Below are 27,851 nucleotides of genomic sequence, written 5' to 3'. Positions count from 1 at the left end.
ACTAAAGGTTCTTAATCAGAGAGAAACTGCTTTATTCAAACATTTTTAATGTTTTACAAAACCATTTTCCTTGATCAAGCTTGTGATGTAGGCGGCCGATTTCTTCGGCGTCCGGGTTCTTGCCGGGTCTGTAAAGTTGACTGAATATATACCGAACTTTTGGGTGTATCCACTGGCCCACTCGAAGTTGTCCATCAACGCCCATGCGGTGTAGCCCTGGACATTCACCTTGTCCCAGAGGATTGCTGGAAGAGATGTGTCCAAAGTGAGAAGTTACTACATGTAGGCATGTGTTCCCTATTTTAATAGACTTTCAGCTTTCACACCATTCGAACCAGTGTGTGAACCGCTGGTAGAATTGCTGAGATGAAGTATTACAGACTCACAATGAACATGGCGACAGTACTTAGATGAAGTATTACAGAATAACAAGGAACTCGGTATCATTAATGAAATGAAGTATTACAGACTAACAATGACCTCGGTGACGCTGCGGAGATGAAGTATTACAGACTAACAATGCACTCGGTGATGCTGCGGAGATGAAGTATTACAGACTAACAGTGCACTCGGTGATGCTGCGGAGATGAAGTATTACAGACTAACAATGCACTCGGTGATGCTGCGGAGATGAAGTATTACAGACTAACAATGCACTCGGTGATGCTGCGGAGATGAAGTATTACAGACTAACAGTGCACTCGGTGATGCTGCGGAGATGAAGTATTACAGACTAACAATGCACTCGGTGATGCTGCGGAGATGAAGTATTACAGGCTAACAATGCACTCGGCAACATTGCTGAGATAAATATACACGATTGTACCGGATATGACAGTCATATAGTCATCAGATATATAATCATACGATGCGTATCCCGGAAACATATAACACTTCCATTACATTAAAGGCAGCCATCGATGGCTACTTCCAAGCGCTGCTTGGTCTCACAACGAGGCCCAAATGATTGTGTTATTTTCATTGTGTAGAAAAGAAATTACATTTTAGGTCACGTTTTACATTACGTCGTCTCGCCTTTGTGTATAGTTCGATGGCTTCCGTCGGCAAAACTTTCAAAAAGTTTTTATGGTAGACATGTGGAGGACATTTCCAAATTTGACGCATCAGTGACAATAAATGCTGTCCGATGCAATTCCCTTTTTTGACTTATACCATAAGGTCCCATGTTTTTTCAGGTGAACAATTAACTTGCCTTTGCATGTGTTTGTGACGGGTGCCACCGTTGGGGCAGGATACGCTCTCCTTTTAGCGAACACCTGGTATCATTACTGTTTGATAGTGATTCATAAACACATGCTCATGATATAGTCGGAATCGTACAATCAACTCTGCTGTATGCAGAGATTTCTATTGGATATGGAAAGGGTTTTGTCGCTTTATTCAACTAAAGATTGTTCGGCGTGTGTATAAGCGTTCACCAGGTTCTATACCCAGGGGCACAGAGTTACCTTTAAGAAGTTCGTTGGTGTAGGATTTGTAGTACTGGACCCTCTGATCATCCGCCAGCCCGCCAGTGTCCGCCGATCCACTTTCCGTGATGAAGATAGGGAAGTCGCCATAGTAATTCTTGATGAATTTCAACACATTCCGGATTCCCCATGGATTAATTCTTAGCCAATCGGCAGCCGTTCTACAGATAACAGAACAACACCACATTACTCCCTGGCCGAGCAACTGACCTTTTGGGGGCGGTCGGGTACCAAGAGGTTAAAGCGTTCGCGCTTCACGCCGTATACAAGGGTTCGATTCCCGACATGAGTACAATGTGTGAAGCCTATTTATTGCTGGAATATTGCTAAAAGCGGCGTAAAACCATACTCACTCACTCACTGATGTTGTGAGGAATAGATTCGCAATATTGGAACATGATGACCAGTAGAAAACAACAGCAAATTTGCAAAATGTGTGTACAACATAATGTGTAGCACTCAAACCTATTATGTAAGAAATCGAAGTACTCTTCAGGGACGCAATGAATCTGTCCTTTGAACCGTACGCACGCCCTTTATGTACACTTAAGTTCCATGTACGTTTTGGAAATATCCACATATGACATTGATGTCATGTTGACAAATGAATTTCCAAGATACCACCGATTCCTACTGGACAGTATGGAAAAGATAAATGTTTCTCCAGATGGTTGCAAGGTCTTATGATGTGATACACGGAAGCAGAAGAAGTAACTGAAATGATTGTCATGAAGCTGTTGCCGTGGAGGAGTTACAAAACTCAACAAGGTGAGTTGAGGTGAAATTGGGGTTTAACGTCACGTCCAAGATTATTGCACTTATATAACGACGTGCATGCATATGTGTGTGTGTGTGGCCGCTTGTCCTAGTCTGGACTGATGCCGATTTTATAGTGCTAGCCCACTGAGATCCCATGCCGCAGTTTAACATAAATACCCCACTCAGACACTGTATACAGATTTTGAGCCGACCAGTCCTTGTTTTAGCTCCTTAATGCCGAGCGCCAGACAGGGTAACAACAAGTACGATCTGTTAACCTATTTTAGGATGACGCTGTCGGGGATCGCCGGCCGAACGCTCTACCACTACCACTAGACCAAAGAGGCGGTCAAAACATGCAACAAAAACTTACCTTTTTATACAAATTGTGTGAGTGGTGTTAACCCTAGGTAAGAACATGTTTAACCTTTTCGCGAATATCACATATGAATCATTCATATAATTTTCAACACTATTTTGCCTTTTACACCGAAAGGAGTCGGACAATCGAGGATGGTTATTCTCTGTCGTTGACGTGAAAGGTTGCGACATTCTATTTCGGTTTCTGTATTTCTATAGGAGTATGTCACTTAACAAATAGAAATATATTGTCTCATTTTTAAAAAAGAAGAAGAAACGTTTATCAAAATAGATTGCATAGGGAAATATGTACACACGCATGTAGTAACTGGAATTCTGCCAGATGTATATATGTCGCATGTCAACTTACTTGGGCCAACACATGTCTTTCCTAACCTCGGTCTCCTGGTCCTCCCCATAGTCAGGGGTGGAGCTGGGGGAAGGGTTGTTCGCCACCAGGTCTGTCGTGTAGTGGTTCACACCCATGAAGTCGTAAGCCCCTGTCATGGGATATGATAAAGGGTTAGGTATAAGCCTGTAGATCATTGATGTAATTTATGGACGCAATGAGAGGATAAGAAGTGACGTTTATCCATTGATGCATTTCGCCGATGAGGGTAAGATTGGTAGAGGTATAAGCGTGCGGCAGGATGCGGATATCTTTAGGCGAACACCTGGTATCATCACTGTTTGATAGTGATTTATGAACACATGCTCATGGAAAGTGGTTTGTCGCTGCTTTTTGTCATCATCATCATCATCATCATCATCATCATCATCATCATCATCCATCATCATCATCACCATCACCATCACCATCACCACAATCATCATCACCATCACCAACATCACAACCATCCATCATCCACCATCATCCATTATCATTCATCATCATCATCCATCATCATCCATCACCACTATCACTATCAATCATCATCCATCAATCATCACCCATCAATCATCATCCATCAATCATCATCCATCATCATCCATCACCACCACCATCACCATCACCATCACCACAATCATCATCACCATCACCACCATCACAACCATCCATAATCCACCATCATCCATTATCATTCATCATCATCCATCATCATCCATCACCACCATCACTATCAATCATCATCCATCAATCATCACCCATCAATCATCATCATCATCATCATCATCCATCATCATCATCACCATCACCATCACCACAATCATCATCACCATCACAACCATCACAACCATCCATCATCCACCATCATCCATTATCATTCATCATCATCATCATCCATCACCACCATCACTATCAATCATCATCCATCAATCATCATCCATCAATCATCATCCATCATCATCATCCATCATCATCATCATCATATGTAGTATTTAGTCGGAATCGTACAATGGATTTCTTATGATAATGCAAAGGGTTTTGTCCCTTTTACTTTCATGTTGTACAATTTCAAAGACCAGAGGACCAACTGAACCGTTTGCCAATACGCCTCTTTATTCTATAAAAAAAACATAGCTTGCCATGTGTACCTTTGTTATTTTTCTTCTCCTCTGCACTGAAGACTGGAAGTCGGGAGTGTCTGAGCCCCTCCTGGCGAGATCTGCGGTCGATGTAGCGCTTCATTACTTCTGGGTAGTCCCCGTTGCCATATATGGCGTTAGCCAACCAGCCAAGTTTGAAATGGAAAGCCCTGTGTGCTGCCTCCAAGTCGGCTGAGCTAGAGGTCATAGGTTCCTTCCACTCAATGTCAAGCGTAATGCCCACCATACCTGAAGCATGAGTGAGTGAGTGAGTGGGTGAGTGAGTGGGTTAGGTTTAACGCCGCTTTTAACAGTATTCCAGTTATATCGCGGCGTGCCAGCTTAATGTTGGAGGAAAGCCCGAAGTGATGCAGGTCTTAGACGTTTACCACTTCGGTGAAACCCACGGGCACGGGTATGGTGCTGACAAACCTAGAAACATAATCGGTGCGAACCGGGATTCGAACCCACAATCATAGGTTTCTGGCGTGCCCAAGGGACGCAACTCTGCACAGCGAATCGCGGCGCCTTAGACGACCGGGTTACCTGTGCCCCCACCTGAAGCATGAAGTAAAGGGAGGCCATTGTGATGAACAGTGAACCGAAAATGTGTTGTTACTCAGAGGACACAAGAAATATTTCCGTAAATCGAATTTTGATTGTCGCCGAGTTTGACCAAGCAATCCATTAAGTCGCCTTTTGCGACAAGCTCAGATGCATATGTTGACAAGGAGCTGTTCTAATCCTTGTTTGTTTGTTGTTTAACGCCGCATTCAGCAATGTTCCTGCTCTATGACGTTGATCTGTAAATAATCGAGACAGGATCAGCCAATCCAGTGATTGATATTATGAGCAACGATTCACGCCGTCTGGGTACGATGACACGCAATCCCCCAAGTCACCACCACCCCATCCTTTGTATCGCCTATCAGGACCAGCAATGGATGCTGGGGACAACGGTCCCGACGACAGCAATGGGCTCTTGAAGATAAATGGATCATTGTGAAGGGTCTGAGATCGTGCATTAGATTATGTCTTGAGATAAAATAGACAAAACTAAAACACGCTGCAACAGGGTTGCTAAGTAACCGCGGACATCATGACTAACCTTTAGATTCGAAAGAAACTTTGGCCTTTGTCCGGGATAATAGCTGCGTGTTTCTATAAAGTCGGTAATCATTTCCATTCATTCAGATTAACAAATATCCACTGATAACTGGATGTGCAAGGAGCTAAAATGTTGGAAAAAAATTATAATTTGCCCTGATGTTTCACCTCAATGTTATACATCGTTCATGGACATGAGGGTTTTCTGGATATATAATATGATGTGGGTCAAAGTAATACATATGAATCCCAGCAGCCTATGCGTGGTTCACTGTGGGAATTACGGGCAAGAATACATGTCCCCAGCAGGCTATGCATGGCTCACTGTGGGGATCACGGGCAAGAATACAGATCCCCAGCAGGCTATGCATGGCTCAATGTGGGGATTACAGGCAAGAATATAGGTTCCCAGCAGCCTAAGCATGGCTCACTGTGGGAATTACGGGCAAGAATATAGGTCCCCAGCAGGCTATGCATGGCTCACTGTGGGGATTACGGGAAAGCATCTAGGTCCCCAGCACGCTATGCATGGCTCACTGTGGGGATTACGGGCAAGAATATAGGTCCCCAGCAGCCTATGCGTGGTTCACTGTGGGGATTACGGGCAAGAATATAGGTCCCCAGCAGGCTATGCATGGCTCACTGTAGGGATTTCTGGTAAGAATATAGAGCCCAAGCAACATATGCTTGTCTCACCATGGAGAATAGGGGCAAGAATATAGGTCCCCAGAAGGCTATGCACGGCTCACCGTGGGGATTACGGGCAAGAAAATAGGTCCCAAGCAGGCTATGCATGGCTCACTCTGTGGATTACGGGTAAGAAAATAGGTCCCAAGCAGGCTATGCGTGGCTCACTCTCTGGATTACGGGTAAGAATACAGGTCCCCAGCAGGCTATGCATGGCTCACTGTGGGGATTGCGGGTAAAAATATAGATCCCTAGTAACATATGCTTGTCTCACCATGGAGATTAGGGGTAAGAGTATAGGTCCCCAGCAACCTATGCTTGTCTCACCGTGGAGATTAGGGGTAAGAGTATAGGTCCCCAGCAACATATGCTTGTCTCACCGTGGAGATTAGGGGTAAGAGTATATGTCCCAAGCAACATATGCTTGTCTCACTGTGGAGATTAGGGGTAAGAGTATAGGTCCCCAGCAGGTTAGGCATGGCTCACTGTGGGGATAACGGGCAAGAAAATAGGTCCCAAGCAGGCTATGCTTGGCTCACTCTCTGGATTACGGGTAAGAATACAGGTCCCCAGCAGGCTATGCATGGCTCACTGTGGGGATTGCGGGTAAAAATATAGATCCCTAGTAACATATGCTTGTCTCACCATGGAGATTAGGGGTAAGAGTATAGGTCCCCAGCAACCTATGCTTGTCTCACCGTGGAGAATAGGGGTAAGAGTAGAGGTCCCCAGCAACCTGTGCTTGTCTCACCATGGAGAATAGGGGAAAGAGGAGAGGTCCCCAGCATCCTGTGCTTGTCTCACCATGGAGAAAAGGGGTAAGAGTAGAGATCCCCAGCAACATATGCTTGTCTCACCAGGGAGAATAGGGGTAAGAGTATAGGTCCCCAGCAACATATGCTTGTCTCACCAGGGAGAATAGGGGTAAGAGTAGAGATCCCCAGCAACATATGCTTGTCTCACCAGGGAGAATAGGGGTAAGAGTATAGGTCCCCAGCAACATATGCTTGTCTCACCAGGGAGAATAGGGGTAAGAGTAGAGATCCCAAGCAACATATGCTTGTCTCACCAGGGAGAATAGGGGTAAGAGTATAGGTCCCCAGCAACTTGTGCTTGTCTCACCATGGAGAATAGGGGTAAGAGTAGAGGTCCCCAGCATCCTGTGCTTGTCTCACCATGGAGAATAGGGGTAAGAGTAGAGGTCCCCAGCATCCTGTGCTTGTCTCACCATGGAGAATAGGGGTAAGAGTATAGGTCCCCAGCAACCTGTGCTTGTCTCACCATGGAGAAAAGGGTTAAGAGTAGGGATCCCCAGCAACCTGTGCTTGTCTCGGTGGTTTGATTGATGCCTGTTATCGTATCCCAATTGCGTGGATCGATGCTTATGATACCCATCACTGGATTGTCTTGTCCAAAATTTGTTATTTACAGACCATCGTCATATAGATGAAGTATTTCTGAGTGTTGCGTTATACAACACACGTCAAACAAACACTCACCATTCTGTCGGGCTCTGAAGACCGTGTCATACATCCTGTAAGTCTTTACGTGAGCCTTGATGATGTTGTGGGCGACTTGGTACACGGCAACACCTGGATCCTTGATACCAGGAGCGAATATCCCGATGCCATCCCCAAGCCAGGAAATGGTGTAGACTTCATTAAATGTGAGCCAGTGCTTCACCTGCATAGTATAGTGTCTTACAATATTTAATGTTTTAAATTTATATCATGGTGTCTCAGCATCATGTGAGGAGAGGGTTCAAGATTTACGCATTTACATAGCGACTTGCGACATATGTGTGTGTCTGCTTTTACTAGTTCGGATGCATACCAATTCTATAGTGCTAACCCACTGAGCATCAACCTCCAAAGACACATTATACCGAACTGACAAATTCTGGTTTTATACCCTTCATGGTAGGCAGGGTAACACGTATCATCTTTTAACGTCTTTTGGTATGACGTGACTAAGAAATCAAACAACCGACTTTCCGCTCTTCTGACAGACGCTCTATCCACCTGAATTATTGTGAGAGGACATTCTACCGGGTCAGCTGGTAGTGTCACAATTCCAATATGAATTTAAAAGAATGTTCTCCGAATGAATTAAATCCTCTGGTATTTAAGAACCTCGCAGGGAAACTATTCCTTCATCACTAATTGATAGTGAATATTAACACATGCTCAAGACATACATGTAGATGGAATCGAACAATTCTTATGAATTTTGTTGTCGCTTCTAATCAATCGTATTTTTAGGGTTGCATTTTGCTGTAATATGAACAGTATTTACGTTACATTATAATCACATCATTTTCGGAAAACAATAACTTTATTAAATGGTAGTCAAAACTAAAATTATCATTCATAAACAAAATCTCTTTTCTTTTAGAAAAGTAACTGAATATGCGCAAAGTTGTAGAGTCTGATCCATTGTAGAAATTATACATTGGGGATGATATTTGAGATGTTGAGTAAATGGGTTGGTTCAACACTGTTTTGAAGAGTATTCCAATTATATCATGGCATGTCGGGACGGTCGGGTAACCTAGTGGTTAAAGCGTTCGCTCGTCACGCCGAAGACTTGGGTTTGATTCACGATATGGGTACAATGTGTGAAGCCCATTTCTGGTGTCCCCGTCGTGATATTGCTGGAATATTGCTAAAAGCGGCGTTAAACCAAACTCACTCACTCACTCATGTCGTGTCAGATTGCGGGAGGAAAACCCGAACTGATGCAGGTCTGAGACGTTTACCACTTTGGTGAAACCGACGTGCACTGGTGTGGTGCTGACAAACCTAGAGACATAATCAGGGTGAATCTTTAATTCGACCCCACAATCATAGGTTTCTGATTCGTCTAAGAGACTCAACTCTGCAGAGTGCCATTGACCTCGGATGATATTTGATACATACCTTGTCCCCGAAGTAGTGGAACATGACCCGGCTGTATTCTGTGAACCAATCAACGCTGGCCTCATTCATCCAGCCACCCTTATCCTGGAGTGCTTGTGGCAAGTCCCAATGGTACAGGGTGACGAATGGTATTATATTATTGGCCAAGAGCTCGTTGATAAGATTGTCATAGTAGGCGAGACCTTTGCTGTTCAAAGAGCTTGGTGTTCCGTCAGGCAAAATGCGACTCCACGAAATAGAAAACCTGTAAAAATTCACCTGAAACAGAAAAAACCGCCGCGAATTTAAAATTCCATTCTGTATATTGTAACAGCTGCACATGAAACGCTAATCCAGTTTGTTGTTATCTAGCAATGTTATCTAGAAAAAGTGGATGTGTTTTTTATGTATTTGAGTGTCCAGAAAGTACGTTGTATGGCGTTCAAGATGATATAAACTGATGTCCAAAAGAAACTTTACCAGAGTTTGAAATCACTCTTGCTCAAAAACAACAAAACATACATGCATGAAGTAAAGTGTATTGAGAAGATCAATATATCAACATAATCAACACTGAAAATGACAATCATACCGCAACCGAGAATGACGTCAGAGCCCTTCAAAGTTTGGTGTGGTACAAAACTCGAGCTTTCAGAATCATGGACAATAGGCAGAGTACATAAAAAACCGCTCACGTTCAATAACAAGTCATTAGTAGCTTGTGTGACCACCAAATGCCTCAATACACGCAAAAACTCTTCGACGTACAGAAAAAGTCAGTCGTCTGATGAGGTCACGTGGGATTTGACGCCATTCTTCTTGGAGGGCCAAGATCGGTTGGCTGGAGAAACTGTGGTCGTTGTCGAACACGACGATCCATCTAGTCCCAGAGGTGTTCTATAAGGGGGACATGTCGGGTGAGCGTGCAGGCCATGGCAGGACGTTGACGTTGTTGGCTGCGAGGAAGTTAGTGACAATTCTGGCTGTATTGGCTGCTGTCATGCTGATAAATGACACCACGTGGCTGCTGTTGGAGAAATGGTAGGACAACTGGACGAAGAATGTTAACCATGTAACGCTGAGCTGTCAAGTTTCCGTCAACGATGACCAGCGGTGTCCTCTCCTGCCCACAGATGTCTCCTCACACCATGACACTCCCTCCACCATATGGTAGGACCTCCTGCACGTAACACGCCGCCGTTCGTTCACCCCTTCGACGGTAGACACGTTGTCTTCCATCAGCCCTAAACATACAGAATCGACTTTCGTCAGTGAAGACAACCCTCTGACAGTCACGTCGTTGCCAACGTCGTACAGTCCGGGCCCATCTTAATCGCAGACCGCGATGTTGCGCTGTCAATAGATGTCCTCTGTATGGTCTAAAAGCCCTGATTCCACGAGCCCTGAGTCTCCTGGCCACTGTCTGTCGACTAACCCTGTGACCTAAGGCATTTGTCGCCGATGACGTCACTGTCAGGAAGCGATTTCGGAGGTGCAAGGTACGCAAGCACCGGTCATCATGGGGCGTGGTCACCCTGGGTCTGCCTGTTCTTGGCCTGTCAGTGGTCCGCCCTGTCTGTCTGTAACGTTGCATCAAGTTGGTAACGGCAACACGAGAGCAACCGAAGGTTCGTGCAATATGGGCGTTGGTGGCTCCCATCTGTACCATACCCAAGGCTCGTTCACGTTGTTCGACTGTGAGTCGTGGCATTTCTTTTGTGTTTTTTTTTATCACTGTGGATGTCTGACTTGCCGTTGCAATCGTTTTATACCCTTACCCGCACGTGCATTTGCAGTTGTCCGTTGTGCACGTCTTTTTCACTTTTTCGCGTGTTACCGCGCAAACATGTAACAGACGATTCACATTTTCTGCATACACTTTTGTTGTATTTAGGTTATGTGTTTTAGATAGACTTCATCGAAAAAAAAATAAAACTTTGTCTGAAATTTATATTTTCAGTTGGTAAAGTTTCTTTTGGACGTCAGTTTAAAATTCATACAAAATGGCTTATCCTGCTTCTACATTCAAACAAGTCGTCTTTACAGATCTCTGGTTAAGCTCCCGGAGATTTCGGGTCAGAATATGTTTCACTGGTTTGACTCGCCCAAACTGGAATATATACAGGCCAGTATGAAATTGAGGGGCTGCTTACTTAATGAACACAAGAAATGAAGACAGCAATAAGAAATCAGTGACATCTTTCAATGCAATAACTGAACACAAGCTCCGCCCATACTATTATCAACCAATCATGACTGTCATAGTTTTCTGTCAGTGGGCGTGGCTTATTTCCTTTCGGTTTATTGAAACATATAAGCAAAATGACCTTTGTCATCCAATCAAATTCCACGGAATCACATTCAATTTATTATTCCAAGTGGTTCACTGAAAGTGCAATGGTAACACCTACACCTAAGTCTTTCAGCATGCGAACATCCTCCTTATAATTGTGGTAGCTGTCGCAGGCAACGTCTCCAGTATCGTCGTTGGCAATGTTGCCTTTGATGTGAACGAACCTGTCCCATATGCTCTCCCCTTTTCCTGAAACCAAAAGCAATTTACTCTCATGTTTCTGAAGATGACATGAACACTAGCCTTTCAAATAAAATACAAAACTATAATTACCGTCTTCGTTCCATCCACCTTCCACTTGATACGAGGAAGTGGCGACGCCCCACAAGAACTTGGCAGGGAAATGGTCATAAAGAAATGTGTCTCTGTCAGCTGGGTCTGATAACAAACATAAATCATGGGTGAGGTGAGGTGAAATAGAGAATCTCGCCCGAGTGTCTTTTGATATCAAATATATCAACACGAGTTGATAAAAGTGGAAATATTCCGAGGCTTGCCGAGGATTTTTGCCACTTTTATCAACGAGTGTTGATATATTTGATATCAAAAGACACTCGGGCGAGATTTTATTGATCATCCAACATCATTCTTCCAACTTTTTCAATTTGTAGACAGTAATTAGCAGGGTCTTCAGTGTAAAAGGTACTGCTATCAGTTTCAGTAGCAGAGCCATTAGTGATGTCATTTGATTGTGACGTCATGGTAACCAGTGACGTCACAATGGTCTGCAAAGTATTGTGATGTAATTTCATTGCAGCGTAGATATCGCTTGATCTAATCCAAGCAATATCTCCTGTGGGAGCCAGTTTTGGATGACAAATGGAGTTTAACGTCGCGTCCAAGATTATTGCACTTATATAGCGATGTGCATGTACGTGTGTGTGTTTGTGTTGCTGTTTGTAATAGTCCGGACTGATGCCGATTTATAGTGCTAGCTCACTGAGATACCATGCCGCAGTTTAACATGAATACCCCACTCAGACACAGTATACTGACTCCGAGCCGACCAGTCCTTATTTTAGACCCTTAATGCCGAGCGCCAGACAGGGTAACAACAAGTACCCTCTTTTAACGTCTTTTGGTATGACGCTGTCGGGGATCGAACCCAGGACCTTCCGCTTTCCGGGCGGACGCTCTACCACTAGACCACGGAGGCGGTCTCATAAATCATAGCATTCGCTTGATGTTAATTTCATGAAATATACACACAATTTGTTTTGGCGATGAACATGACGCAAAATGTCAGGAAGCATAAGGAGCAGCTTCTTGATTTTCAGGGGTTGGGATAGATATTTTTTTAACAGAATAATCAAACCCTTGTTTTACTGAAACAATACACAAGCCTCGCATTGTAGGAAAAGAACGAGTGTGCCCTTATCTTGGTGACGGTGTATCCAATGAACATAGATCGTTATTTGTTTGTATTTATTATTAATGAAGCACCCGTTTAAGTTTGAAAAATATAATAAATCTGCTAAACATTAGTAAAAAATATTAATTGCTCCCTTAAGTCCTTTGGTATTTCAGGAAGGGGGTGAGTGAATTGGTTTTAACGCCGTTTTGAATTCCTACGGTTATATCACGGCGAGTCAGCTTGATGTGGGAGAAAAGCCCGAACTGATGCAGGTCATAGATGTTTACCACTTTGGTGAAACCCACGAGCACGGGTATGGTGCTAACAAACCTAGAAACATATGGGCAAACCGGAATTTAAACCCACAATCTTAGGTTCTGGTCTGCCCAAGGGACGCAACTCTCCACGGCGAATTGCGGTGCCTTTGACAACAGCGCTTTGATGAAGTATGCATGCTGGATGCTGGAATTTCATCTGAACTTAAATGTAGGATGTAAGGATTTGATGCAGAGACGATAACGATACATTCATACGGCTATAGTGAATACAAAACCACCATCGTACGTACATGCTCTGTAGTTCTGTATGTCCTGGGTGAACCCCCTCTCCTTGTTGATCATCTGGTACAGCTTCACTGACCTCCGGGGGTACCTCGGTCTATGCGGGAGGCTGAAGTCCACATAGTAGAAGCCCATCTTGGTGGTGTAGCCTCCGCTCCATTCAAACGTGTCAATGAGCGTCCAGACAAAGTAACCCTTCACGTGGACCCCGTCATCGATGGCTGATCATGTGAAAGTGAGTATGTTAGATTTACCCCCCTTTAAACAAAATTTCAGTTTTATCACGACGTGGGGGGGGGGGGGGGGGGGGGGGGGGGGGGAGGGGGGCAAATTGTTGCAATCGTCGACGTTTACCACTTATTGTGAAACCACGAACATGGTTATGGTGGTGATAAACCTAGAAACATGATATGGATGAACTGGGATTCGAACCCATGATCTTAGGTCTCTTGTACGCCTTAGGGACACAACTCATCACAGCGAAATATCGCTGCACCTGTACCCACGGAAGACAAGGTGCAGTAGTAAGAAATAATTTAACACTTCCAAATTTCCGTGCACTGGGTTGCAGAGATAGCATCGACCGGGAGAAATAATAACTCGCCCCATCTAACAATTGGTATTTCTGTTTAATTAGCAATTTTCCAGAATTAGCGCCTGTCATGAGGTTTGCATATCTATGAGTCATGATACCTTTCAGGGCGCCGTTATATTACTGCACTACTGCTGCCCCAGGCGGCGTTAGAACCCAAGACACTCACTCACCTTTGAGGACGTTGTTGCTGTAGTCCCTGATGTAGTCAATGCGGTCCTGGTCTTCCATAGTGCCACAGTCCCCTTTGCCGTTCTCGGTGATGTACACGTCGATGTTGTTGTAGTTGTCTTTGATGTAGTTCAGCAAACGCCGAATGCCCCATGGTACCATTCGCCACATTGTTGTATTGTCGTTTCTTAAAACAACATTCTCCATAATTGAAAACAAAGTTCATGATACCTTCCCCTAACATACTTTAAAAACTAAAAAGCAACACTTTACTCAGATCCTCTGATCTTGTCCATTAAAGACAATAAAACATAGTGTCAGCCTACCATGCTTAAAACCTGAGTTCGAATCCCCTGTGAGCGGCATCTTTATGACACCTTTGATCCTCCGTTGATGAACATGATCTATATCATATTAGAAGCTATAGTATCAATTAAAACAAAGTTGACCTGTAGATTTCAGCATCTTTAGCGACGAGTGTGTGAGTTGGGTTTAGCGCCGTTTTAAACGGTATTCCAGTTATATCGCGGCGTGTCAGCTCAATGCGGAAGGAAAGCCCTAAGTGATGCAGGTCTTAGACGTTTACCACTTCGGTGAAACCCACGAGCACGGGTATGGTGCTGACAAACCTAGAAACATAATCGGGGTGAACCGGGATTCGAACCCACAATCATAGGTTTCTGGCGTGCCCAAGGGACGCAACTCTGCACAGCGAATCGCGGCGCCTTAGACGACGGGGCCACACTGTGCCCCTCTTTAGCGACGAGCGACGTTTCGGTACTGAGGCTAGAACAAACATGGTACCAGCATCTGCACACGTCCCACTGAAAGAAGTCACCCATGTCTTCAAGATCTTAAATCGTTGATCTGTTGTTTAGATCAAAGATATTGTTTAAGATGGTTGATGGACATCCATTAGTTATTTTAGTATTCGTATGACTATTGATACATATGAATAATAGTCAAAATGCTATAAAACCCTTCACTGAATGTATTCAGAGTGTATCAAATTCATGAAATCAATCAGAGTATTAGAAAGAATTAAAGAAAAATCGAACCCTGGCCATTGTGGATCAAATGTGAATGTCACATCCTGGTCGTTAAAGTATCCAGGAGTGAGGTCGTTGTCTGGTTTGGAACTGATCATCTGTGTTGTGTAGTGGTTGATTCCAAGGAAGTCGGTGGCACCTAGAAATGAAGGAGATAGGAATTTTGACACCATTCATTAAGGTATTACACATATCACAGCGTGGCAGCGTTATGTGGAATGTGATCTAAGTCCTTTACCACTGAAACGCAAGCATGTGTTTGGTGTTGACCGAGAAACTTAATCAGTGCCAGTACGGAATTTGAACCGAGGATCATTAGTTTCTGGCACCTGTAAAGGACACAACTCTGCACAGCGAACTGTGACGTTATGAAAACTGGTCCAACGTCACTCCTCTTATAACAAGGAGAAGTCTAGACATTCACAACGGCTATCCTACAATTTAATCTTGTGCATGCGTGGTTTAATCGTTCGCTGACTTTGCCAAAGCCCGGATTCAATTCCCCAAATTAGTGCTATTAATGTTAGTCCTGGTTCGTCTGGTGCCCCCCACCCTTGTATTGCTCGAATAATTGCATGAATATGAACTCAATCCTCTCTCTACACCCAATAAAAAGTAATATTTTTCATAAGATTTAGCACATTCACAGTAGGTACCCACATCAATAAGAAATGGAACATGTTCGTTCTGGCAATGTATGTATTCTATCATAACACTAATGGTGTCCCTTTAACACGCCAGAATCCTATGATCGTGGGTTCGAATCCCGGTTCGCCCCGATTGTTTCCATGTTTATAAGCACCATACCGTGCTCGTGGGTTACATAAAGTGGTAAACGTCTGAGACCTACATCACTTCGGGCTTTCCTTCCACATTAAGCTGACACGTCGTGATATAACTGGAATACAGTTCCAAGAGGTCTTAAACCAAAGTCACTCACTCACTGTCAATAACAGCAACTCCCAAAGTCAGAATGACATTTAACATACCTTTATTTCGCTTCTTCTCATCGTCAGTAAACATGGGTAGCCTGGACTTGCTGAAGCCTTGCTGCTTGCTTTTGTAGTCAACCGTCTTCCTCATGATGGCTGGGTAGTCTCCAAACACAATAGGATTGGCGAACCATCCGAGGCGGAATTCCATGACAAGCTTGGCGGCATCTTTGTCTGCTTGGCTGTCAGTTTTAGCTTCCTTCCATTCAGTGTCTATAGTCATTCCCACCTTGCCTGCAAATGTTAACACGCCATCGTTTAAGAATACAATCAATGTCATTCCTGAAACAAGATTGAAATCACTTCTCTGAAACAGTCCAAGAGAGGACAATTTGATGCAAATTTGGACAATGTCATGCATTCTACATTGGCATCCTGAGATACACCACACGAACTTTATTATATATTTGCTACAAAAATTATACCTGGCCAAATTCGTGTCTTATGTTGGCATCTGCTCGAACCGGGGATACCATGTTGCAATTTAACATGAATACCCCACTCATACACGGTATACTGACTCTGAGCCGATCAGTCTTTGTTTTATCCAGTTAATGCCGAGCGGCATTCAGGGTAACAACAGGTACCATCGTTTAACATCTTTTGGTTCGACGCGTTCGGGGATCCCTGTAACATGTACTTATGATATGTGCGTTTATTGTTTAACGCAGCACTCAGAAATATTCAATCTATATGACAGCAGCCTGTCAATAATCGAGTCAGGTCTATACAAACCAGTGATCCGCGCCGTCAGGCTACGTTCACACGCTTTCTACCCTTTCACCACTTTAGCCATTAAGTCTCCTCGTACGGTTAGCATAGGGTGCGGGGGACCAGTTCTATCTCTAATCCCCACGGGGAGGTATACTGTTTGTTACATGCACTTATGACACAACATATACAATGTACAGCCAAATAGTAAATGATGTAAAATGCCGGGCAAAAGAAAGTATGCACTGGATTTGACCAACAATTAAAAACGTTTCAGGTCTTTGAAAGGCATTTGGAAACGATTCACATAAGGAAGAGAAAATATGGATGTCAACTTCTTTATTATGAGGAACACAACGTTTCGGAGTATATGCTTACTCCTTCATCAGGTGAATGATGAAGGAGTAAGCATATACTCTGAAACGTTGTGTGTCAACTTCTTTATTATGAGGAACACAACGTTTCGGAGTATATGCTTACTCCTTCTTCGGGCGAATGACGAAGGAGTAAGCATATACTCCGAAACGTTGGGTTCCTCATAATAAAGAAGTTGACATCCATATATTCTCTTCCTTATTACAAACGTTGTGAAAACGTGACAGGCTGAAAACAGTCGCCGAAACACTGTACACTCAAGGTCCAAAATCCAGCCATGATACCCGTATCAAATAGATCACCATCGAGTAACCATTTATTGTTTGTTTCATTTCAACCACCTATCCGTAAAGATACGAATTAGAATAGGTCTTTACCATCCCATCCTTGTAAGAGGCGGTTATGTTTGTCCTCAGAGGCGACGAACGGAATCGGGTGGTGTCATCGTATCCCAATTTCGTGGATCGATCCTCATGATATCAATCTTTGTTTTGTCTAGTCCAGACTCGTTATTGACAGACCGCCGTCATATACCTGGTATATTGCTGAGTTTAACGTTAAACAAACAAGAAAAAATTCTGCCACCATCAAACATGGGTGTAAACTTATTTTGCCTGGCAGTTGGTTTGAAAGATGACTGATTTCACAGGAAAGGTCCCTTTTCTCTGCCTCGGGTAAAAATGTGATACATTTACCACAACCCTTCACCTGGCGTTTTAAAGTGCTCTAGGAGACAACATCATACCAGCTGGAGATATTGCTGTAGTTCTAAGTCAGTTATCGTCAAAGGAAGGTATATCTGTTCCCATGCTCCTTACCTTGTTGTGTGGCCCTGTATGTGTCATTGTAAGTATGGTAAGCCTCCACATGGGACTTGATGATGTTGTGAGCAACCTCATACACGATCGTATTGTTTTTGATGCCAGGTGCCATGCTGCCAGATTCGTAGCCTACCCAGGACACCACAAAAGGCTCGTTGAATGTGATCCAGTGTTTTACCTAGCATGAAATATTATAATAAGTTCAACTTACCACTTTGGAAATACTTTTGCTCCTGGTTCGGGGTACACGGACACAAATGGTACACCCCGAGGAATAAGCTTACCAGGAATTTATCTTGCCGCCATGTTTATCGAGTAAACTACCATCAAGTTCAAATTATGGTACGTGTCCAGTAAACTACGTTTATAACGAACACGCTTATAACGAACTGCGGTTATAACGAACTAAAATTAGTGGTCTCACTGAGTTCGTTATAACCGTAGTTTACTGCATTACCATAATTTGAAAACAAAAGGGAGATTGACATGCCAAGCGTTTGTTGCCATATAGTTAGGTAAGATGTAGAAGAACATTTAATTAAAGTAAATTAAATATGCTCCACAAAAAGTAGGGAATCACGAAGTATAAATGCCATGATGTTAAAGTCAACTTTGTAAAGTACTGCCAGAAATAGAACGGATTTGGAACCAAAATCTAACGCCCTCAACATACCAGAACTATGCAATTCCTCCGTGAATTAAGAAGGGGGTCATTCTAATGCTTCGGTGAAAGGGCGACAAGTCGCTCTGGACTATTCGTATTGTTGATGTTATCCACAGCAACATGTAAGCTCTACTCTACTCTTGCATTAATGCATTATTTGTCATGAAATTGGGAATGCGTCGTCTCCAAATTGATGAACGCCAAAGCGATATTGACATGCTTCCAACTGGGAGAGGTAGCTATTATGTTCCATGTGTCTCAGTTTGCGATTTGCAGACTTTGAAAAAGGTCTCTCAGACACAAAATGTAATTGGTCGGAAAAGGCGTCCTTGGTCAACAACACAAGTCCATCAAAATCCAGGCTTTAAGAAGTGGAGCCCAAATAGCCAATCAAATAGGTGTTTACTTGCACCAAGCCACCGGAGCTCAAGTTACAGACCCAACTATTGGAAATCACCTGCATGCTCGGGGACCACGTGTTGTACCCTCGTTATCAAATAGACACACCCTAGCCAGACGCCAATAGTGTTTAGAGCGTAGAAACTTTCGGAATCGCCGATGGTTTCGTGTAATGATTTAAGATGAGTCCAGATTAACTCTGGACTTTCTAGATAGGTATGGACGTTTCAGGGGACGTCCTAACGAACGTCAGGGGAGGGTATCTGGACAGTACTACCGAGACAACATACTAGCGCCCATAGCTGTGGCGTTTGCACGCCAAGATGGTCATGTTTTATCTTTCATGACGATAACGCTCGTGCCCACCGCGCAGATATATAAATGACTACCTTCAGCAGCAAAACATCACCCAAATGCAATGACCAGCCATGGATCATGACCATGACATGATGGGGAGACGTGTGCGCCGACGACAAAGGCTACCGGCTACCTTGGCCGTACTGGGCCAGATGACAAGGAATTGAGATTGCAAGACTCCCTCAAATTATAATTAGGATATTGATTCGGGCAATGCCACGCCGTATAAATGAATGTTTGACCAATCGTGGGGGCATGACTCATTATTGATCAAGATATCTCAAACGTTTTTTGACTACACACCCTGTCGTCTTTCTTAGTTGTTTTGCACCCTTTCAAAAAGCATCTGTTTTTTTTAAATATCCCCTATGTTTTGAAGGAGGGTATACATTACGCGACATCGTAAGGCAGTGAGGACCTTGTATTACAGAGATCGGCAAAATGACCGATGCCTTGACGGTAGGGTATATTTCTTAATCAAAATCATTGACCAATGAATGTCAAGCATTTTACGTGTAAGGTAACATAACACATGCACCCATTATTATCCTCGAAAAAGCCATGAAACTATATAACTATACTTGTATCGTCATTGTTGACATGTCAGTGAGGAGTGGATGGGGGCTTTGTAAAACTTCTTTAGTCTCAAACATAAAAGCTAGCATAACGTCATTCAATGAAATAATAGTTCCATGTACAAAGATAATATTTTTTGTTTCACATCTGATAATAAGATAGGATAAAAGCTTGGTATAGGATAAAAGGAGTGGTAGCCAAATGTATCGGTCGAGGAATCTTTGCTCAACACAATCTCATTAAAATCAGATCTTAGTTCTCACTATCGCTAAACAAAGACCTGAGGACATCCCATTACGGGGCACGCCAGAACGACCTTTCATCCAACCAATCAAAACGTCGCTTTCCGACAGTCGGAATGTGTTTTCTAATCATGCAACCTCGAAAACGTTAATACGGGGAATTCCGCACGACAGTTACGGGCCGTACTGATTCCGTCAAAATTATCGTCTGTCTCTCGCTTCCTTGGGATAAACATTTGAACGGAGGAGGCGTTGCACAGTACATGGGAAGCACTACCATACAATCTCAACCATATATTAGACATGCCGGAATGTTCGTTTGCCCAGTTTTCAAAAATTTTAATCGAGAACTGTATCACCATAATTTTCAAGCGTAGTCTGAAATGGAAGTCGCCAGGTTGAAAGGAGTGCCGTAAAGCTCGAGAAAGCTGCTTTCTAATTGGCTGATGTCGACTTCTTGTTATTCATTTCAGTGGTCGGTCAAAGTTCGCGAAATTTCGTTCTGACATGACCCGTAATGAGATGTCCTCAGATCTTTGCTCAGCGGCAGCGAGAACTTGGATCTGATTTGAATGAGATTGTGCTCAACATTATTCAATAAATCTTTCGAGCGCCACCAGCAAAGAACAAAATATACCATGATGAATGTTTGACTCCAACTTACCAAATGACCAAACCGTTTGAAACACAGGTCAGCATAGTTGTTGAAATGCTGTATGAGGGAACTATTTTGCCAGCCGCCGTAATTCATTAAGCCTTGTGGAAGGTCCCAGTGGTAGAGTGTCACTAGCGGAGTGATATTGTACTTCTTCAGTTCAGTCAAGACATTGGTGTAGTGCTCGATGCCTTTCTCGTTGATGGTGTTGTTGGTACCATCAGGCATGATGCGTGTCCACGCGAAGGAGAAACGGTAGTGGGACACCTGACAGAACATGAAAGCCTGAATGAGTATCGTTTTAGACCGTTGTGCAAAGGGTTTTTGAGCACGTAGGCATCGTATCAGTGCGTATAGCTATATAAAGTAGTCCGTCCATGTGGCCTAATTTGAATAATTATCGGATTATAATAAAAATGAATAAATAAATAAATAAAAAATAAAAAATAAAATAAATAAAAATAAAGTAAAGTAAAGTAAAATAAAAAAAAAAAAAAATAACAATAAAAAAAAAAAAAAAAAAAAAAATAAAATAAAATAACGTAAAATAAAGCGACAAAACCATATCCATAATCATAAGAAATCACTGTTAAAAGATTCCATTGCACGAATCCGACCATTTCATAAGAGTGTTTATGAATCAATATCACATAGTGATTGATAACCGGTGTTCGCGAAAAGTTGAGCATATTACCCTCTTTGACTATTTTCAAAACAAACTGCACCACCAACCCCGAGCTCCCGCAACAACTGCACATCTTCCTTGTAGTGGTGGTAGTCGTCACCGGCGATATCACCGTTGCTACCGTCGGCGATGTTCCCTTTCACATGGCTGTACACGTCCCATATACTCTCCCCTTTACCTGTTGACAATCACAGTATTATAAAGAAAAAAACCAAGTTGATAATAAAAGAAGTCATAGTCTAAAAACACAAACAACATTTATGTCATTGAATAATACAGATGTTATCCAAGAAGGTACACCCTATTGATTAAATACTCCCTTTGTCTTGCAGAGATATTTACGAAACGAAACGCTTCCCGTAAATCGCAACAAGTAACTCATTGGTCTGACCAAAGGTTGACTTCATTACTCTATCTCATCACAACTCAGAGAAAGCAGTCTATTAGAATCCTATGAAAATCTGTTCTTCGCAGGGTTGGGGTTAAAAAATAAATAATTTCTTCCAGAATTTACAGTAAAATAAATAATCTTTCTTCAGGCTATATAAATTATATTTGCAAAACAATCTGTCCTTAAGACAAGCATGCTGGAAGTCTTAAAAATAAATGTGCAGTACGATCAATTAATGTTCGGCTCCTCTATGTGTGCTCGGAATCAATGACAAAACATAGTCTGTCTCTCACAATAATCTCATATTGTGCACTCCAGTGATGTATAATTATATTTATCCCTACCATCTTCATTCCAGGCGCCTTCTATCTGGTAGGCGGAGGTGGCTACTCCCAGAGCAAAGTCATCAGGGAACTTTCCCAGGAGAAAAGTATCATCAGAAACCTTGCCATGAACGACTTGCAGAACCGACAAGGCAATAACGAATATCACCCTCTTCATTCTGAAAACATAAATACCTATGAAAGCATGTGCAGGCGTTCAAAATTGATATCGACGTGATGTAACTGGAATATCATTATTTTTAAAATTGAAAAAAACCCACACACCTGAATAACAAACATGTTGTGTGCACAACGAACGAAATTAACCATGCTGATTAACGGTCATGTTATAATGTTGATATCATTATATATTATATATTATGTTTAATATGTTATGCTTATCAAACATGATAAATTAAATGAAATAAAATCAAATTTGTAAGAACAATATTATACATAGAACAATACATACATACATGCATACATACATACATACATACATACATACATACATACTTTGTCTATTTGCAGCTTACCATTTCTGTAGGGATTACGGATACGTGTTAGGGATTGTCTCTCATGCAAGAGCGAGACAGCAAATATTTATTGGTACACGGACTGACCACTGAGAGGCGCATCAACGTAGGCATGTACTGGCCCTGCTATCTAAGTTCAACATTGCCACAAAGTAAACTCAGCGGCCTTGCTTGTCCTGGTTATTGTGTGTGTACACGAAGACCAAACACAAGGTAGAAAGGTCACCATCTTATTTGCATGTCCTTTTCAGAATTGCGGGTTTTACTGAGTATTTGATGCCTAGACGGAACCGACGGCGTTAGCCAGAGGTTTCAAATATCACAAATTTCGGGCACTGAATAGTCAATAACGACCGCAAATTTGAAAACACATGCATGTTTATCGACATTGTGAGTGTGTGAGTGAGTATTGTTTTACGCCGCTAGCAATATTTAGCAATATTCCAGAAATATCACGGCGGGGGACACCAGAAATGGGCCACACACATTGTACAAACGTCGGGAATCGAACCCGGGTCTTCGGCGTGACGAGCGAACGCTTTAACCACTAGGCTACCCGACCGCCCCTATAGACATTGTGAAATGTAAACGTTATCAGTAACTTTTCTGAAGCACACACTCACGCTCTATGAGAACTCGCACAGTTATGCGACGGATATGACGTCATCATAACGTCATTAAGTCATAATACAATGGATGATGTCGAATGCTTATGAGATAACAGATCGTGTCTGTTTAGCAGACAGCAGACACAAGCAGCTAAGTACTGATTAAACTTAATATAGTGTTAATGTCGTACCCATTTCGCCAAGCCGAACAGTGCGGATTTTGAAATTAGGGATTGAGAATACAAAAAACGTGAGCTTGAAGAAATGTATTCCTACGCAGTTAAAAGTCCGAAGATTTCCGGGATTCAGTTCCGTTCAGCAACGCTTTTTAGACACTCACATTGCTGTATACTCTCCCTTGTAGTATGGTATATTACATAAAGATCATATGCTGTCAGCTAGGGAGCAGCTGTACGATCTGATGTTAAGACGTGGTCCCCGCTACCACTACATCCAAGTGAAGATATTATGGTAATACAAGTGTTCTAGCAACACATACACATGCATTAATGTGAGAATACCATCAACAAATAAAAAAAATATATATTTGGAGAATAGACACGATCTCTGCCTTGAATCGTAATTTATTCATATATGTCCCTCTACCTTGTGATCCGTGAAGATCCGGGGTAGAATAGGTCTTCAACAACCCATTCTTGCCGTAAAAGGCGACTCTACTTGTCGTAAGAGGCGACAAACGGGATCGGGTTGTCAGGCTCGCTGACTTGGTTGAAGCATGTCATCGATCCCAATTGCGTGGATCGATGCTCATGATTTCAATCACTTGATTGTCTGGTCCAGACTCGATTATTTACAGACCGCCGTCATATAGCTGGAATATTGCTGAGTGCGGCGTAAAACAACAAATTAACCAAAACCAACCCTATACCCTGTACATATAGTTTCACAGAAGTGTTCATCTTTTAACAAATCCATTTCATAAACAGCTTGCTATATACATTAAGCCTTTGATTTGGATTATGCAAATTATTATAACTTAAAAGTCATATAACCCTGAATACTAACTATCTGGAATTGACATTGAAAATATGGCGTACATATATATATATATACACGTCAACGCCAGATTATCTGACCATCTGGAGGATTCCATTTTGAGTGAAGGCACAATAATGCTGAAACTATGAATGGATCACTATGAATCAGTGATGACTCCAGGTGTTCGCGAAAAGGGTAAGCATTCCCTGCTCTACCAGCAGCACCATCGACTCACAAAATTTTCAAAAAAATCCTTAGTTATTTTTGTTGCCTAACGCCACACATCAGTGTCCCTGCCATACGGTGGCGGCATGTAAACAAGCTTTGACCCGAAAATCCAGTGACAGAAAAGCGGGTCTAATTAATTTGCTGACGATGTGTTACTTCTAAATAACGTCTATTGCGTACATGTAAAACGAACACGCTTACCTGCCGCTACCAACTCACATAGAATATGTGGCGTGTTATCAAAATCAAGGTAATCGCCAAGGACTAAACAACAGGTCAGAACATTTTTCTGTTTCTTTCACGCTCAACATGTGCCCCGTTCACGATTCTTCATCGTGACGTTTCAAGGTTTAAAGGCGTGGGATTATTTGAAACACAAGCTGGCTTTACATAGAAACCTAGTTATGACCTGCCCCGTTACCGGTCACCTTATTTTTGCACGAACACCTGGTGTCATCACTGATTTCAGTGATCTATTCATAAAACAGTTACCGCTGGTTTGCTTTTTCGGAATCTGTTTTGGCGGTTAACCGAAACTGATTATTCTCTGGCGTTGACGTTGCTGTGGCGTTGACAGTTGGAAATTGGACTTCAAAAAGATCAAATGTTTGTAGGCTGAAAACAGTCGCCAGTTGTGAGATTCTCATGAGAATGATGCATGTATCACCAATGATACCCGTTTGCCGAACACTGCAAACGTCTAAAACACAACCATGATGCCCGTATCAAATACATGTAGATCACCATCGAATAACCATATCTTGTTTGTTTTATTTTAGCCACCATCAAACAAACATGTGCGTATACTTTCTTTCGCCAGGCAGTTTATTTATATGTACGAATCCTACAGTCCAACAGTACCAAATTATTCTCGCCAAAGACACTAGCCGCTTCAGGCGACTAGGGTTTATATACCAGTAATTGTTAACCGGTGACTTGGAGGCCTATCGCCCCACAACTCTGTAACCTGAGCTTAAACTTTATTTACACTCAGGCCGCTATCAGCGGCACAAGATGGACAGAATCATTTCAGCAACACAAACATGTACAATGTACATGCAAATATAGAACAAATACCAAATAGCTTTGCCGAGCATGCATGAATGTATCTACAGATTCACTCAGGTAACAGTATATATGCAATTCAATATGGAGAGAGTTACTTGAAAGGTTCAACAAATCATGAAAAAATAGATATTTCTCTTTATGTTTATAATCGTGAGGGCGGTGGGGTAGCCTAGTTGTTAAAGCAATCGCTCGTCACGAACGATGAAGACCTGGGTTCGATTCCCCACGTTGGTACCATGCGTGAAGCCCATTTCCGGTGTCCCCCGCCGTGACAGTTTTGGAATATTGCTAAAAGCGGCGTTAACCAATTGCTGTTGAAAATTAAAGTAAATTCCTTTTATACATATTGGGTTGAATGTATTAACATCTGTGTAAAATTGTATCATTTCTTTTCCTTGAGATGGACAAATAAACAAATAATGGCATTTATAACCTATGTCATCTTTCGGGTAAAGTTTTCTTTCTCCATCTTCCAATTTCAATAGGTAGATTATAACAGCACTTTCATCAGTATATAACAGGCGTTTTAGCTTGACGTGAGGGGAGTGAGCGAGCGAATCGGGTTTAACGCCTCTTTTTACATTATTCCAGTTATATCTCGTCGTGTCAGCTTAATGTGGGAGGAAAGCCCGAAGTGATGCGGGTCTCAGACGTTTACCACTTCGGTGAAACCCACGAGCACGGGTATGGTGCTAACAAACATAGAAACACAATCGGGGCGAACCGGGATTTGAACCCACAATCATATGTTTCTGGCGTGAAACATTACAAACGTTATCAAAACGTTACTGGGCTGAAAAAGGGCGGTGGGAAGGCCTAGTGGTTTAATCGTTCGCTCGTTACGTAGAAGGTTCTGGTTCGATTCCCCACATGGGTACAATGTATGTAGGTCATTTCACTCACTCACTCACTCACTCACTCACTCACTCACTCACTCACTGGGCTGAAAACAGTAAGGCCCAAAATACAGCAATGATACCCGTATCGAACACATCACCATCGAATAACCAATTCTTGTTTGTTTAATTTTTAGCCACCATCAAACATGGGTGGGTACTTTCTTTTGCCCGGCAATTTACTTCACCTAAAACTTATACCCAGCAGATGATACTCAGAGATATCCTGACATGGGTGTTTATCGATTAATCATCAGTGATAATACACCTGTTATCCGACAGCGATAGAATACCTCGGTATCCGGACAACGTGGCCTCTTTAGTCTGAGTAGAATGATTAGGCGCTTTAACTGATGTATGAATCTACAGACTACGTGGGTCTCAAACGCAACCGTTTTATGTCCTTGAACTGTTTTTTCCTGTTCGTGCAAAAATCAATTTGAATCGTAATTTATACTATTTGCCAACGTTTAAGTCCTCACGGGGCGTTATCAACGTTAGAGCATGGATAGCTACATGAATAAAATACAACATGTATCAAGTGAGTGGGTATGGTTTTACGCCGCTTTTTGGAATATTCAAGCAATCTTACGGTGGGGGACACAGAAGTGGGCTTAACACACTGTACCTATTTAGAGAACTATTGTCTTGGGCGTGACGAGTGAACGCTTTAACCACTAGGCTACCCTACGTCGTATATAATTGTCAACTACACTATTCAAGAGAGTGAGTGAATGAATGACGTTGCAGTCAGCAATAGCCCAACGTATTTACAGAGGGCTCATAGGATCGAATCTAGACCAGACAAACCTGTTCCTAAGGGTAACAACGACCTAAGTATTTTACGATGAGCATAGGTTACTGGGGACCATTTTTACACCCAATTCCTCACGGGAGACAATGTGCTCAGTCGGATTTATTCACATGTGTTTGTTGTTCACTGGTTCTGCATCCGACGTGGTGTAATGGTGGCTTCAAATCATCGATCTGCACAAACGTACAAAATGCGTCGATTGTATTCTTGTAAGGAACGAAATCAATTATGACGATTTTGCGTCGCATTTCCATCATATTTAGATGTTGGGCTTACAAGAGACACGTTTTAATGTAAGCTAATTCTTTCTCTAAACAACCTCGTATCTTTCTGTACCTGCAGCTCGAATGCCAAGTACATACAGTGTAAGTGATTGACTAGCAACAAAACGTACTATAATTCCGTTTTAGATATTCTCTGGTCAGCTCTTGTTCAAATAAAAAAAGACAAGGTTAAATATAGTGGAAAATCTATAGTAATAATATAATGATCCCATATTGTGACGGAATAGGTCTTCAGCAACCCATGCTTGCCGTAAAAGGTGAGTATGCTTGTCGTAAGAGGCGACAGCCTCGCTGACTTGGTTGATGCATGTCATCGATCCC

The 27,851-nt window shown here is 42.5% G+C and overlaps 1 protein-coding gene across 1 annotated transcript; it reads right to left on the bottom strand.

The window, feature by feature from the left end:
* Positions 1-45: 45 nt before the first annotated feature.
* LOC139454887 (lactase/phlorizin hydrolase-like) lies at positions 46-24,758 on the bottom strand. Its single transcript, XM_071236502.1, has 17 exons — positions 24,670-24,758; positions 22,119-22,276; positions 21,431-21,561; positions 20,708-20,965; positions 17,803-17,983; positions 15,896-16,132; positions 14,916-15,045; positions 13,860-14,044; positions 13,103-13,315; positions 11,454-11,558; positions 11,239-11,369; positions 8,849-9,106; positions 7,430-7,613; positions 4,146-4,385; positions 2,980-3,109; positions 1,470-1,651; positions 46-245 (listed from the first exon to the last, which is right to left on the bottom strand). The coding sequence occupies exons 2-17, from the start codon at positions 22,273-22,275 to the stop codon at positions 46-48; spliced, it is 2,922 nt and encodes a 973-aa protein (XP_071092603.1). The 5' UTR covers position 22,276; positions 24,670-24,758.
* Between the last annotated feature and the right edge of the window lie 3,093 nt (positions 24,759-27,851).

This window comes from Haliotis cracherodii, unplaced genomic scaffold (genome assembly GCF_022045235.1).
Source record: "Haliotis cracherodii isolate W230 unplaced genomic scaffold, xgHalCrac1.p SCAF_11, whole genome shotgun sequence".
Lineage (NCBI taxonomy): Eukaryota > Metazoa > Mollusca > Gastropoda > Lepetellida > Haliotidae > Haliotis > Haliotis cracherodii.
The sequence above is the reverse complement of the archived record's forward strand: the minus strand, read 5'-3'. Positions and strand labels throughout refer to the sequence as shown.

Bases quoted from the DNA above. Each gene is read 5' to 3' on its own strand.
- LOC139454887 (XM_071236502.1), bottom strand. From the start codon at position 22,275: ATGAAGAGGGTGATATTCGTTATTGCCTTGTCGGTTCTGCAAGTCGTT. The intron at 14,045-14,915 runs GTTCGATTTTTC...TGTTGTTTTAAG, and splicing joins TTTGATCCACAATGGCCAGG to AAACGACAATACAACAATGT. The intron at 13,316-13,859 runs GTGAGTGAGTGT...TCACATGATCAG, and splicing joins CAGCAACAACGTCCTCAAAG to CCATCGATGACGGGGTCCAC.